A 15,124-nucleotide genomic window follows, 5' to 3' on the forward strand; every position below is an offset into this window, starting at 1 on the left:
TGATATTGTAGTCCGATCTGAACAATTTCTTCGGAGATTGTACGTTTGGAAAATAATCCTTGCCACATTCCGTGAAGAAAAAAGTTTTCCAAACAAGGACATGTATTTGTTATGCTATAATAGTCGGATGTCATTGCAGTTCTGACAAATGATTAGCTTATTTGGGAGAAAAGGGTGTGTGCAAAATTTGAGCTCGATATCTCAAAAACCGAGGGATTGGTTCCCGTATATACAGACAGACACACTTGGTTACACCAATTTAGCTTATTATGCCAATCATTTGTAGCAAACTTAATATACCCTCTTCATGGTATTAAAAATTCCGTAATACAAAACAGATGTAACTAGATTTTTGTTTTGAATTTACTTTATTCAAATCTTTGTTAACTGCATATAGTTGAATATGTAAGTTATATATTTATTTAAAAGTTAAATTAATTTATTTCCAAGAGTTGATTTGTTCTCAACTAAATACTTAATTACTAAGGTTTTAGTGCAACTTGGTCTGACTTTCACAAATCATTTGGAGAATTAAATCTAGAATTTTTCAATTAAATTAAATCAGCCACATTCATAGGCATTTCATCAATTTGTGTGGAATAATATTGTTCAATATCACGTAAAATACGTATATCGTCGGATTTCACGAAATTAATTGCAACACCCTTCCGTCCAAAACGACCGGAACGTCCAATTCGATGTATGTACAATTCACGATTATTTGGTAGATCATAATTAATAACCAATGAAACTTGTTGTACATCAATGCCACGCGCCCACACATCCGTTGTGATCAGTACACGTGATTGGCCAGCGCGAAACTCTTTCATGATTTCATCACGTTCCTTCTGGGGCATATCACCATGCATCGAGCTTACAGTAAAATTTGCTTCACGCATTTTTTCTGTTAGCCAGTCAACCTTACGCTTTGTATTGCAGAAAATTACGGCTTGTGTGATTGTTAATGTATCATAGAGATCGCAAAGTGTATCGAACTTCCATTCCTCCCGTTCGACGGCAACGAAAAACTGTTTTATGCCTTCCAGAGTCAATTCATCGCTATAATATACAAGAAAGAAATAATTATAATCAAATTTATGAAAATTAGAATATTTAATTCACCGTTTAACAAGGATACGGATTGGATCTGTCATGAATTTCGAGGTCATTTCGAGTATTTCGTGCGGTAATGTAGCGGATATGAGCACAACTTGTGTTGCTGGTGGTAGATAACGATAAACATCATAAATTTGTTCTTTGAAACCTTTGTTCAACATTTCATCTGCTTCATCGAGAACCAGCATTTTAATTGCTCTGGTCCTTAAGACTCGTCGCTTAATCATATCAAACACTCGTCCAGGTGTTCCACTCACAATATGTTGACCGTAATCTAGTTTGCGTATATCTTCACCTAAGTTAGTACCACCAATGCATACATGGCACTGTACATTCATAAAATCACCCAAAGCAAGTATGACCTTTTGTATTTGAACCGCTAACTCGCGAGTTGGTGATAAACACAGCACTTGTGTTTCACGTAATGTAGTGTCCAAACTTTGTAGAATTGAGATTGAGAATGTTGCAGTTTTTCCGGTACCAGATTGAGCTTGTGCTATGACGTCGCGACCTTTTACAATGGGCTTTATACTACGTTGTTGTATGGCAGAAGGCTTTTCAAATCCTAAATTTTTCCAAAAAAAAATTTTAAGGAAATTAGTTTTTAATCTTTTCACTTTCTCCACATGCTACTTACCATAAGCATAAATACCACGCAACAACTCCTCCTTGAGGTTCATAGCATTGAAAGTTGGCACTACCTCTACATCTTCGCTGGTCTCAAACTCCACATTTGATAAATCTTCTGCTGGTACGTTTTTCCGTGTTATCTTATCCATGTTGTAATAATATTTTCTTTATAAACGGAGTCAGAATATAAAATATTTACTAAATGCGAATATTTTCCCTCAGATCAAAATGTAAAAAATGCGGACGATGCTTCGTTTTTGACGTTTTTCTTCTTTCTGACATCTCGTTCTCTGTTCATACTCGTTTATAAACATTTCTTACACAGAGTTGCTCTCGATTATGGTGAAAGCATTGCAAACCGACAACAATAGCGTGAATGTTTATCGATATATTGCCTCTGATATCGTAATTCAAGTACATTTCAATTATTTTAAAAAAGGTATATTGCCATGAAAATCAGGGTTTTTGTTGTAGTACATTCCCGAAGTAATTTCGAGGGATGGTGTCGAGTTGACAGTCCTTGAGCGCATAAATATCCAGGTTCGTTATGGTTACTTAGATCCTACTGTCGAGTGATGTATCATGGTCATTGTATTTAAGTGGCTTTAATATACAGGTAAAATGTTTAAACCCCTTAATTAAAAGACTTTCAGATGAAAGTAAAAAGTTTCAAGCCTTTTTAAATAAGTTTATTTATTTTTTTTTATTTTTCAAAAATAAATTTCTACAAACTATCTGTATGTAAGTATATGTAAATTAATAATATATTATTAGCGTAAAATAATAATGTATATATGGGAATTACAAATTTTTGCTATATTATTTATATACAAAGCTGTCTTTATAAACTAACCCTTAAAAAGAAAACAATCGTTTCGAAACTTTGTATTTAAAGTACACAAGATAGCTAAAATTGAGAACGGCTTAGAGTGTATTGCAACACGTTTTTATTTACATACATACACACTTCTCAACCAATATGCACATTTCTGTATATCAAATACAAACAGCAGGAGTCTTGGTCTTAATATTTTGTTAAAATTAATAGTTATTTTTTTCGTTTTTGAGAAATTTAATGTAATAATAATAATTTAATATATTAGTAAATGTCCAAAACATACTCATAATATTTTTGTCTTTTTTCTTTTTCAATTTTTATATGCCAAAAGGGTTGATTTTTTCCAATTTTTTTTTATTAAAAGTTACATATGAAAATATCACAAGTTTGGTATTTTTATATGTACTATATATTTATGATTACCAAAAATGTTCGAGCATTGCGACAAGTGACTAATAAATAAATGTATGCATTAAAACAATTTGTACAAACAATTTGTACGCTTCCAAATTTGTTTTTGGCTTGTGTACAAAAGGATAAGACTTTTATTATAGTTAATGTCTACAAAATATTAATAAATTTACCAACGCAGGTTCACATCTTAGTATTATTTTAGTTTATATATATACATTTATATATATGTATATGTATGGTATGCATGAGGCAAAGAAAATTCGTAATTTAAATAATAAATGCACTTTTTAAAACTAAAAATGCATAAAGTGTTTGAAAAGATGTTCACACAAGCCAGCTTTTTAACATAAAGAACCAAATAAAAATAAGCCAAAAATAGTAATTACACTGTTTTTTTGGAGACCTCGAATAATTGTTCCACTTAGCTAAAATTATTTATAATTGTATTATAGCAATATATACAAGAAAATTAATTACAATTGAAATGAAATTGTGAACTTTTAATAACTTTTTTTGGGCTTTCATATTAATATATTAATATTTAAGTCTCCGGCCGAAACTAAAATGATCTTAATAATCGTATACGCAGAAGTTTTATTCATAACACAATAAAAATGTAGATTAATAAAATCGTAGCAGTTGAAAAAACTAGTGAATTCTCTTCGAACAATTATTTTAGCCTCATTAACATGATCAACGTTGAAAAAGAGATATTTTTAATTTAGACACTATTTGGATCTTTTTATGTTTGAAAGCTTCATAACCAAAAAATTACTGCGAATAAATGTCATGTTTTAGATTATTTAGCAAAGTCGTACGGCAAACAATATGAAAAATATTATATAAATTCTAATATTCGTGATATTGAGTTCAATTTAGTTCGCCGCTTTGGTTGGCTTCTGCATTTTTATTATAATGAGTCGCTTCTAAAGGCGCTGTTGCATTCTCTAACGATTGTGCGGTGTCTACACTGTCTAAAATAGGAGAAAATGAGGGAAAGTCATCCTCCATTTCTGCATCAACAACAATGCTTCTATCGTTTGCATTTGATAGGCGTCCTTCACAGTTAAAATTTGTCAAAGCTCGTAGAGACTTATTTTCGGTATTTACATCAATAACATTAGCACCACTCACTATATTATCTCCTTCATCACTTTCCATTTGATCATTCTCATTAGAAGCTCGATAATCACTTAAGGAACTACGTGAAGAACAGCTTCGTCGAAGTCGTCTTTGTCGTATATTATTATTACGTTGAACTCCTGCACTTCTATTAGAAGAAGAGGACGAAGAGGAAGAACTGGAACTGTCACTTTCACTATCAACACTAGAAGAGTCCATTGGCGTCGGTTGACAGGCAGCCCCGGTGGGTGGTGCAGCAGAGGGAGGCGAAGCTGCAACGGCCATTGCCGCTGAGCGCATTAATTGACAACGTAAATCTAAAATTAAATAATTATGTGTTAAATTTGTTATTTAAAGAAAAGCAGCTTTTGACACTTACTATAATTTTCACGCGATAGTTCTCGTACTTTTTCCTCCAGGATCCTTATCTTCGACATGAATTCTGAACTTATACGTTGAACATTTAACTGTTGCTGACGTCCTTGGTCTGATGAGTATCGATCCTCAATTTGTAAACATTCCTCTATTAGTTGCTGCTTAGTCAAATTTTCCAATCGTTCCACACGCGCCTTTTCATAGACATTGGCAAACTCCTTTGTTAGAAATTCCTCCTCATCTTCTGGCAATGAGAAGAAGTAGTTATCCTCGGAATCGACAGAAAAGCTTGAATCACGTGTACGGCCAGAGGGTGTTAGCAGCGAACTTGGCACTTCCGCCAAATGCTCTTCCATTAGAAATTTATTCGTATTGTATGGCACCAATGATCGTGACCGTAGGATTTTGGGGCGTGCTCCATTCCTGTTGTTCATTCCACCGCTACATCCATTGAAATTTGGTCGCGGTACCTGAAATTTCCAATTTTTGTATGGTTTGTTGGCATTTTTGGGTTTTGGCTTGCCACGCCGGTGTTTGCGTTTTGTCTTTTGTGGTTGACTTTGTAGCTGCTGCTCTGAAACATGATTTTTGGGAGAAGTAGCGTTAGCATTTACGCCTAATGCATTCACATCAACAATTTCTAAGTTTGCGGATTTTTTCTGATTCTCTTGCGCAAAATTATCTAAACATGAAAGAATTTTTATTTTTAGTGGTATTTGTTTAAGCAATTTTCAAAAAAGAAAAAAATGTTCGACATTCATATTTTTTTTACAAGTTTCCTGATTTCAAATATTTTATAACTATTGTAGTATGGTATTATGATACACTATCAACAAAACTCACTGTATGATGGAATCAGAGGGAAGATGTTATTTTTTTAAAGCAATAAATTCTAATGTTCTATTTGCATATGCATGTATAATTTAATGTTGTGTAAAAATAGTAACTAAATTTAATATACTGCAATAAAAGTAGTTGGTATCGTACTTTTTGAATTTAAGAAATTTTCAACTCATAGAACAACTTATATAGAACAATATTTATTTTCGCGTTTCCAACAAAGAGGTCATAATTAACATATAAATATATTATACATATGTTGGAAAATATAAAGTTCGTTACAGTAATTTCCTATCTTTCTTCATATACATATGTATATTTGTACTAAATAATTATAAAATTATCTTTAAATTTTCAACAAAAATTAATACAAAAAAAAAAAAAAAGAAAAAAAAAATAGAATACAATTCGTTCGTCTGCACCGAAACTATTATACCCTTTACAGATGCATTTTTTATATCATCAAAGTGGATAAAAGGATATTTATCCTAATTTTTTTTTAAATTATTTATTTTGATCGTTCTGTTTGTATGGCAGCCCCGATATCGGTGGTTTCGACAAATGATCTTGGAGGAAAACAATTTTAGATCGATATCTCAAAAACTAAGGGACTAGTTCGCATATATGCAGACAGACATTGCTAAATCGACTCGGCGATCTAGTTTGTAGGATATCCGACGTTTCTTTCTGGGTGTTATTAACTTCGTGCACACTTAGTATACGCTTTTCAGGGTATAACAAGTTCACAGATGAAGAACCGGCTTCCCGCTAAACAATTATTTAAAATTATTTATTTGAAAATTAAACACAAGCAAAGCCTTTTAAGAAAATGCATGCCTAATTGTAATTACCAGCAATCTTGTGTGGTCGCAGTAAATAGTTGTGTGCCTATTAAGCAAATAGCAATAGTAAATCTTATATTTAAACAAACATTGTAAACATAATTCATTTAAATCGGAACCGTCCTATAACCGGATGTCATTAAGCAAAAAATTTTACTCAAATAATTGGAGAGGTTATTAAAAAGCAATAGAATATTTATTTTCTCATTTAAATCACTTTGAGAGCACACATTTTTCAATTTCATACTTTTTAAAAAATTGAACACGAAGCCCTTGTCTAAAAGGTAAAATACCTGCGCGACCACACGCTAGCAAAACGACAAAACTACACCATCAGCCAGCTCCAATCGACAAACGCAGTAAAGTGAAATAGAAAAAAATTAAATAGTCGTCTTCTGTCGTTTGATTAAGTGCAGGAGTGGCTTTGTGCGTTTGTCTCACAAATTTATTTTTACCTTTATTAACGAGATTTTCCATTTTTAGATTTGTCCAAAACACAATTACAACATTTATTAATCACTTTCCACTTTATAAATGTTCGAGATTTACTCTTTCCCTTTATCAATAATACACGAGATATCCGCAATAGTTCTTAACGATTTGAGTCCTATCGCCATTTTCCCAATAATAAAACCTGCCTTGAAGAAGAACACTCCAAGACTACTAAATTATTTTCCTGCTACTTGTAATATGCAACGGAGCGATAAAAGTGGAGTATTTGCGAATTTTACAAATTGTATCCGAAAGTGTCGCAAATAGTTGCAAGCGGCCTTTTCTAATCTTAAATCTTCAGCTGTATATTAAATTGGGTATATACGAAACTTGAACCCATATTATATAATATTACGAAGTCGTTTAATATTTGAGCAATTACCAAATTTATTAAAAAGAAGTAAATTTAAGTTGAATTTTAATTTATGCTTATGCGTTCAGAAAAATATATGAACCACACTTTCAAATACATCTCTGTCAACTGCAAAGCTACAAAGGGTAGAGAACTTGGATAAAATACACTGTACACAGCAGCGACAACATTGGTAAAATAATATGTTTGCTTACAAAATTGTATGCCCTCTATGAATATTAGCGGTTGTAAATATTTTCGACTAATTAAAAATGAATTTAATAATCGAATTTATAATTTCGAAGGTAAATATATATATATTTAATTGTTCGATCGGCTTAGACTTTTGTTGAATGAACTTTTGTTTGAATTTGTTAAAATTACTACCGTTTGATTTGTGTAAAATATTTATTTATCAGAAATACCTTGAAATATTTAACAGTACGATGAGTGACGCGTCAATCGTTCCAACCTGGTGCGTTGGTAATGATCATTTGATTTGTCTTCTGAATAATAGACTTGGAGACAGATTCATAAACTGTTTCTGTAGTAGCGTCTATGTAATCGGATTATACCGGATATATATTAGTGCTTGCTACTTACCGACCCAAACAGGATTATATCGCCGAAACGGTAAACCGGCGAAACAGTCTCTTAACTCAAAAGCATTTACCACAGTTATTTAAAAAAAGTTATTTTTCCATTTATGTATACAAAGCTAACAAATAGAATGACTGTTCCACATACACTTAGGCGAGCATAAATATCGGAACCCGGTTTAGAAGTTATTATTGTGCTATCAGTAGAAAGAATTCGAAAATTCTGTTAAATTGGCAGTCTTGTGGCGGATATAAATATTAGGGATGCACAAGAATTGTTTCATTAAAGTTATTTGGGGTGACTTTGTATGACCATATGATACTGGATGAATCACGATTGCTGTATTCTAACGGTAAATTTGAACATATTTAAGAAATTTTGGTTTATTTTATGGTTTAAAGATGTATTATAATAAAATATGAAATATATACGACTTTGTCAGTTTTTATTTTATTTTATACATTTTTCATTTAATACAACTCCACAAAAATATGTAATATGTATGCAGCAAGTTAATATGATTGCATTTGTCATTTACTACTTATAAATGTCCAATTTCGTTCCACTTATGCTAAATAGCATACATACATAAATATGGGTGTCTGAGCATTGGCTATATTGTGAGCAGTCACCATATATAATACATATGTTCAATAAGATTTACATACATACATATCGCGAATTATGTAATATATTTGAACTTGTTCCTTGTAAATAATTGGATACGTTTTCATCACTTTACCGTTATTATATGCATATTTTCGGTAAATATAAGTAATAGTAAAAATATAGGAAAATCCTTATTAAGGTATGTTGCTATAATAAGAGGCTACGAATTGCACTCGGACAAAAGATACAACGTTTGTATTCCTATTTAAATATGCAATTATTTTGGAATGGTGCAATTAGATTTCTTGATTGCATTAAGTTTAAAATATATATATAAAGCGCTAGTCTATATATATATGTATTTATATTTAATACTTATTTCATTAAAAAAAAATTATGTTATGTATATTTCATATCATCAAATCAATTGTGGTGAAGAAAAAGCTTAACTTTAATTACTAATATACATACATACAACTAGCAATAACTTATGGTTTTACAAATATTTTATTTATTTTTGTGGCCACAGAATTTGACCACATCACGAATTCAGCTGTTATAAATTAATGTCGTCGCCATGAATACATAAGAAATTTACATTTGATAAATGAAGGCAAACTAAAAGATTACGTGAAATCGCTTACAAGCATTCAAAGCAGTCCCCTAGTTATTTTTTTCTTGTTAACACTTTTAACTTTTATTAGTTGTAACATTGAATAAATTTTTTATTTATTTTGTGATTTCGTAAATTTTAATTAAAAATAATTTTTAATCCCAAATACCGGATAGTAAAACAAAAAAATTTAATCCCAAATAGGGGATTTAATCTTAACATCTTGGATAAAAATTTAATTTTAATTTTTAATGCCGATTTTGGGATTAAAAATAAGATTTTCAATTTTTAATAAAAAAATATTTAAATCAAAAATTCGAAACCCTCGTCCTTTTGAATTTACATGCGTTATAATTTACATTACTTTCGTAGCTTTACGTAAATTATATAAAAATTTAAAAAAAACTATACATTTTTTCCAACAAATATGGTAAACTGAGTTCTCACTCTCACTGGCGGAGTCTTGTTAATTGTCAGCAGTTTGACAAAAAGAAAATGATTTTTTAAATTCCAATTTTTTTCTTGTGTCCAAATCACAATTTGCAAATAAAAATGAGTTTTTTAACTTTTCGATAGAACAAGTTTTGAGTAGATTGATTTTAAATCGACGGTGAAATAAACAATTTCATAACAATAGTAACTATTTAAGGCATTTTCTTAGTAGAGAAATTAAGTAAATTGTTCAGACCATTTGTAAAAATAAACATTGGCTATTAGTTTTTAGAATTATTGTTGCAAATAATATGTATATGAATACAATTGGTATAATGTTATTACTCGAAACTTATAATTAATGATTTACATTCAATTATATATGCATATATGCATGTATACCAGTCATTTATAAACTAGTTTAAAGATATTTATACTCAAGTGTAAATTAAATTTCAATGAAATTTCTTTTTATTAGCTATTTGTATGCATTTCCGAGCTGAAGACAATGTACTTGCATTATGCATTTTACGTGTTGAATATATTTTGCTGTGTGGCATCATTCTCAAAATCAGTCCAAGCATTGTTCAGCTCCATAAATATTAATTTAGCTATACTCTCATATTCAGTGCCATTATGCTATAAATTATACATAGTGTTAAGCGAATTCTAATGTGTTGTAAGTGCTAATTAGCTTACCTTATCTGGATGTACTGCAAGGCAGGCACGTCGATAAGACTTTTTCACATCGGCCGGCGTAATGAGTGTCGACATCTCACATTTAGTCCACTTTGCGTCTGTCCAAAGCACCGTGTGCATGGAACACAAGAGCGCTCGTATATTACTCTTCTTGCCTTCAGTCTATAAAATTTATTTTATCAATTAATATTAAAACTTCAAGCTTACAAAAGAAATTTGTGTGCACACACATACCCATTCCATAATTTTAACTTTTTCCGGATCCATTTCCTTTATAAGATCTTCCTTACGCATTTCGTTAATGGAACGAGGTCCTTGATTTGTTTTGCTACCGAATTTGTAACCTTGTTCACCCAGTATATCAGCGAAAATGTCAGCGTTTTTTCCTTGTGGACCTGTGCTTTGTGCGGATTTAGAAGTATCGAAGTTCGAACGACTATAATCGGGTCGGTTCGATTGCACATTTGGTCCTGCCGAAGCAGCAGTCGGTTGTGGTGATGGGCGATTAGAGTTTTGACCCGAAGGCGGGGAAAATATTGAGCTACTTGTAAACGACGCACCAAAATTACCAACGCCACTAGGTGATTTCATGTGATTCGGTGAGGCCGTTGTTGGCTGTGATGGCTGTGACGTTCTAACACTGTTTGTATTGTGTGTAGGGCTTGAGAATTGCGTGGTATAAGGACTGGTTCCGATTGGCGTAGCACCTGTTGATTTACTACCTAGTGTGTGCGGATTGAAGTTGATATTGAGACCAGAGGCCAAATTGGCAATGTCAGCGAATGGATCCTTTGACTAAAAAATACCAAATTAGTAATTAATTGGTTAAGTTAGCAATTTTTGTTTATACTAACGTTTTGTGGAGACGGCTCTTTGTTGCTGTTTGTGTTGAACGTCGGTACTGAGCCGAAGAAAGCGCCCGTTGCCGGAGTTGGTGTTACTTTAGGTCTAGATGTGCTTGCACTAGCTGTTGCGTCAGTATCAGCGACTGTCGGTTGAGCTCCAGCAAAGCTATTGAATTCCACGGTGATTTTGGGAGCCGTTGAGTCAACGGAGCCGAATATATCATCTAAATCGGCACTTGAAGTGGGCTGCACATTGTTTTCTACAAATATATGTGAAAACATATATTTTAACAAAGATCAGAAAATAGAAAATTAATTTAAAATTTCTTGCCTAAAATGTCTGGTATGGGTGCCGACCCAATACCAGATGAGTTGTCATCCCCGAATGCGCCAAGTAAATCGAAACTAGCGTCGCTTGTTGGCATAGCTGTTGCCTGTGGATCTTGCACCGGCAGCTGCGGTTGCGGTTGATTCAGATTAAGCAAATCTATTGGAGGCGACGGTTCCGGCTGAGTACGTTGTGCATACTCATGTCGTATTTCAGTAACATCCGGTAAAATAGGCGGTGTATTGGGACGTAAGGGCTTTTGTACAGCTTCTGTTGTTAGTTGCGGTTTTGACGGTGCCGTTTGTTGATTGGAAGTTGGTTTCGTTACTATATACATATATGAGATTGTATTTAATATATACTTGTATGCGTTTAGTTAAAATGAAATAACGTAAACTTATAAAATTTGTGTGAGAAAAATTACCAAAATTATCCAACATTTCCTCGAACTCCAACTGTGAACTGAAGAGATGTTGTGCGTTGCGTTTGGGTTTGGCTGGTAACCAAGGGGGATTTCTGCTTGGCGGGCATTCGTTGTCCGTGAAAGTTATTGAAAGTGAAACAGAGAAATCTGGTGGCACCTGATCGGGATCAGGTAAGTCGTCTAAATCGTTCGATGTAAATGTGATCAATGTTTCTTGTTCCGGTATGAATCCAGTGTTTATTTGAAATTGACATATTTTTAAACTCTGTGGACGCACCATACCCTTGAGCGCATTGCGCGCATGATAAAGCACAATTATCAGATCGCCGCAAACAGTTAGATTAATGGGCAGTGTTATCTTGCCAGGTCCCGACAAATATAACCTTAAAAGATTTTTTTTTATTATTTGTCAATATTTAAAATGTATCAAAATAATCCAACTGACCTCATCTTTTCGTAATCCTGCAGAGTACTTAGCAAAAGTCGATCATTGCAGTAGACTTCCATGTAAATGCGACAACCATCTCGCGCTTTTGTCATGCGCGGCACGGGCTGACAGCATAACGAAACCAAGTTGATACTTTTGTAATGTGGTAATAGTGGTGTTGGACGCAAAATATCACCAAAATAATATAAGTAACGGAACTCGGATGCTCTCAGATTAATTGGGTGTCGCTTTACGGCAAATACTTGGACTGCATCCTCAGGCTCATTAATTAAGTTCGCATACATAAGCAGTGCTGCAGCTATTGTAGCGGCAGAACAACCGCCCGAGTCGCTCGTTTGTACAATAACTATCGATTTTGGGTCGGCTTTTAGGAAACCGTACATGTCCTCAACAACCGAGTATATACCTTGTAAACTAGGAGAATGAGCTTGCGGACACGCGTATATTGAACCGACTTCGACAGTACGCACAGGCGGTGGTAAACGTGGACAGTTGCTGGGACCAAAATTGTAAATGCTCACTTTTTGAGGGGGAAACCGACTTTCAATGGATAATCGCACATCTTCGATATTGTTAGTTTTGTAAGCTGATTCGAAGCCTTCAGATGGACAAGGCATCACCAAAACACGTGATGTTATGTAACTGATGTCTAGATCAGTACGAGCTATGGTTTGTTGCATTGTTTGCATGACCTTTGATGAGGTGTCCTTGAGATTTTTCAGAAAACTGCCAGCACCACCACGCAACGATGAAAATAAACTGGTATTTGATGTACTGGCATTACCAGCTGTATGTATGTTTGAAGAATTATTAGCTGGTTGCGTTTGTGGCAGCGTATCAGTAGGTTCCTCTATATAGAAACTAGATTTGCTAGTACCTTCAATAACATTAGATATATTTAGTGGTGGAAGTGAGGCACTATCGCCACTAATATTTGCAGGGTTTGTTCCATTTATCGGACTTCTTGGCTGTGGGGATTCTATGGGTTTCCCTTGCAATTCAAGAGCACCTTTGAGCGACCAATTTTTCGTTTCGGAAATAGCAGCCAAACGTTCTAGCACCATCGATATATTAAAGCGATGCGCTGGATTTACATTAAGACAGCCTAATAAAAATTAAAAAATCTTATTATTCATAAGCGCAAGTAGTATTTTGAATAGTACCTTTGATAACATCATGAAAACATTGAAAACGAGAATCTGTGGGCAGAATGTAATTTCCATTTACAATACGCAATTTGGCGGAATCTTCAAAAGGATGCTTTTGAAAACATAAAGCATATAAAATGCAGCCCAAAGCCCAGATATCAACCTTTATACCAATTTCGTAATTAGACCAGGTATCTAGCATTTCGGGTGCTCGATACATTGGTGTCGTAACAGAGCTTAACTAAAATTCAAGATTTCTATATATTTTTTGCGATTATACAAAAGATACAACGAATTAGTAGTATACCTGATCCTCAAGTAAATTACGTTGTTTTGCTCCCCACTCAATAGTGGGTGCAAATATCTCCTTAGTAGCTGAACCAAAATCACATAGTTTTAGTTGTTTATCATTGCTAATAAGAAAGTTTTCTATCTGCAAAATATAGAAATATAATTAGCGTAACCTGATCTGTAGATATTTATGTTAATGAAATACAATAAGCGTTGATAAGCATTTTTAGCACCTTAACATCCCGATGACTTATTGGTGGTGTCTGAGTGTGCATATGAGCCACCGCACGTGATGCCTGATAAAAAATGCGCAGAACCAAAGCAGGGTCGAATGATACATTCAGGCAGTCAATTAGTGAACCCCCTAAATTTTTATAAAATATACCAAATGTTTTTCTAAGACTATTTAAATTAAAATGGTTACCATTGCAAAGCTCTGTTAGTAGTAAATATTCTGCACGTTGTTGAGGTCCTGTCGTTTTATCAATAAATGCAGCTCCAACGAATGTCACAATATTTGGGTGTCCAGAAAGTTGTTTATGTGTGTTAATTTCATTAATGATGGCATTGCAAGCTTGTTTATCAGTTCCTATGAGACGCTTGAGGGCGTATTCTTTACCAGACTGCACATCTTGTGCGACATATACAAAGGCAAATCCGCCTACAAGTAAGTAAACGCAAATGATAACCAGAAATAAAAAAAAATATTAAAAATTTGTGGAGAATTTTGATAATATTAAACGTATGTATTTTCTGCAGATAACGATAGTGCTGATATACATACATACATATGTAGTTCAATATTTTTTCAAAGAAATGGCATTTAATAAAACAATGACATTATACAAACGTGCACGTTTGTTACAACAGTGTGAGATATGCATACTTACAAATTTTTGGAATTGGAATTTGTTTTATAAATTTATTTATTTTTAATAATCTGATGTGGCTTTTATAAGCATGAATTCCATCTGGTAAAACATTTTTGTGGTATTGATTTTTCATTCTTAGTAGAATAAGCGAAGACTTGAGTAGGTGGCAATAGCTTTTAACATATTTAAATTTAGCGAATAGAGCTATTCTTACCTTCTGCAATAATGCGCTTTACGCGAAGCTTATATCCTGCCACTTCAACAATTTGCCCACAAAACTCGTTTGTCGTTATATTTGCTGCTGGAGTACCACTACCAGAGTTACTATTCACAGTATCTCCAATAACGTTGGCGTTTGGGGCTGTATTAAAATAACCCATTGCCGATTTAAAGAATTCACTCATTTTATACTATCTGAACTTTTTGTTCAAATAGGCAATAATACAAAGGATCACCTTTAGCTTAGCACTCTCTATTTACACTTTCTTTTTTGTTTTTTTTTTTAAGAATTAGTCAGAAATTTTGATTTTTTTTAATATATATATGTGTTTTCTAAGCAGAACAACGAAAATTACGCCATGACAGCTCTGCAACAACAAAAACATCAAATCACATTTATTTACCGTTGCCACTAAACTGAATATTTTATATGAGCAGCTGTGAACTAGTGCTGCTAAGTCTAACATTTTTTGTATACACTTTTTATATAAGAAATTTTTAATAAATAAATTTTTAAACAAAGAAAATAGGAATGTATTGCTATTATTTTATATTAAATATATAATTATGAGCCG

At 33.1% G+C, this 15,124-nt stretch overlaps 3 protein-coding genes across 4 annotated transcripts; all 3 read right to left on the minus strand.

Moving 5' to 3' along the window:
• Positions 1-499: 499 nt before the first annotated feature.
• On the minus strand, positions 500-2,030 carry LOC106617787 (eukaryotic initiation factor 4A-III). The gene is made up of 3 exons (XM_014235191.3): positions 1,754-2,030; positions 1,123-1,681; positions 500-1,059 (listed from the first exon to the last, which is right to left on the minus strand). The coding sequence occupies exons 1-3, from the start codon at positions 1,893-1,895 to the stop codon at positions 552-554; spliced, it is 1,209 nt and encodes a 402-aa protein (XP_014090666.1). The 5' UTR covers positions 1,896-2,030; the 3' UTR covers positions 500-551.
• Positions 2,031-2,619: 589 nt separating this feature from the next.
• Positions 2,620-6,860, minus strand: Hexim (Hexamethylene bisacetamide inducible). Of its 2 annotated transcripts, none has more exons than XM_014235198.3 (3): positions 6,633-6,860; positions 4,500-5,069; positions 2,620-4,437 (listed from the first exon to the last, which is right to left on the minus strand). In XM_014235198.3, exons 1-3 carry the CDS (start codon positions 6,652-6,654, stop codon positions 3,869-3,871), a joined length of 1,161 nt encoding a protein of 386 aa, XP_014090673.1. In that variant the 5' UTR covers positions 6,655-6,860; the 3' UTR covers positions 2,620-3,868. The 2 variants fall into 2 exon arrangements, with proteins under 2 accessions (XP_014090673.1, XP_014090672.1); XM_014235197.3 differs by having other exon boundaries at positions 4,500-5,177.
• A 1,189-nt stretch (positions 6,861-8,049) lies between these two features.
• Positions 8,050-14,929, minus strand: aux (cyclin-G-associated kinase). Its single transcript, XM_014235232.3, has 12 exons — positions 14,545-14,929; positions 13,883-14,119; positions 13,692-13,822; positions 13,475-13,600; positions 13,183-13,408; positions 12,017-13,124; positions 11,572-11,954; positions 11,151-11,474; positions 10,829-11,079; positions 10,209-10,769; positions 9,975-10,136; positions 8,050-9,914 (listed from the first exon to the last, which is right to left on the minus strand). The coding sequence occupies exons 1-12, from the start codon at positions 14,732-14,734 to the stop codon at positions 9,804-9,806; spliced, it is 3,810 nt and encodes a 1,269-aa protein (XP_014090707.3). The 5' UTR covers positions 14,735-14,929; the 3' UTR covers positions 8,050-9,803.
• Positions 14,930-15,124: the final 195 nt, after the last annotated feature.

This window comes from Bactrocera oleae, chromosome 2 (assembly GCF_042242935.1).
Source record: "Bactrocera oleae isolate idBacOlea1 chromosome 2, idBacOlea1, whole genome shotgun sequence".
In the NCBI taxonomy this organism is placed as follows: Eukaryota; Metazoa; Arthropoda; class Insecta; order Diptera; family Tephritidae; genus Bactrocera; species Bactrocera oleae.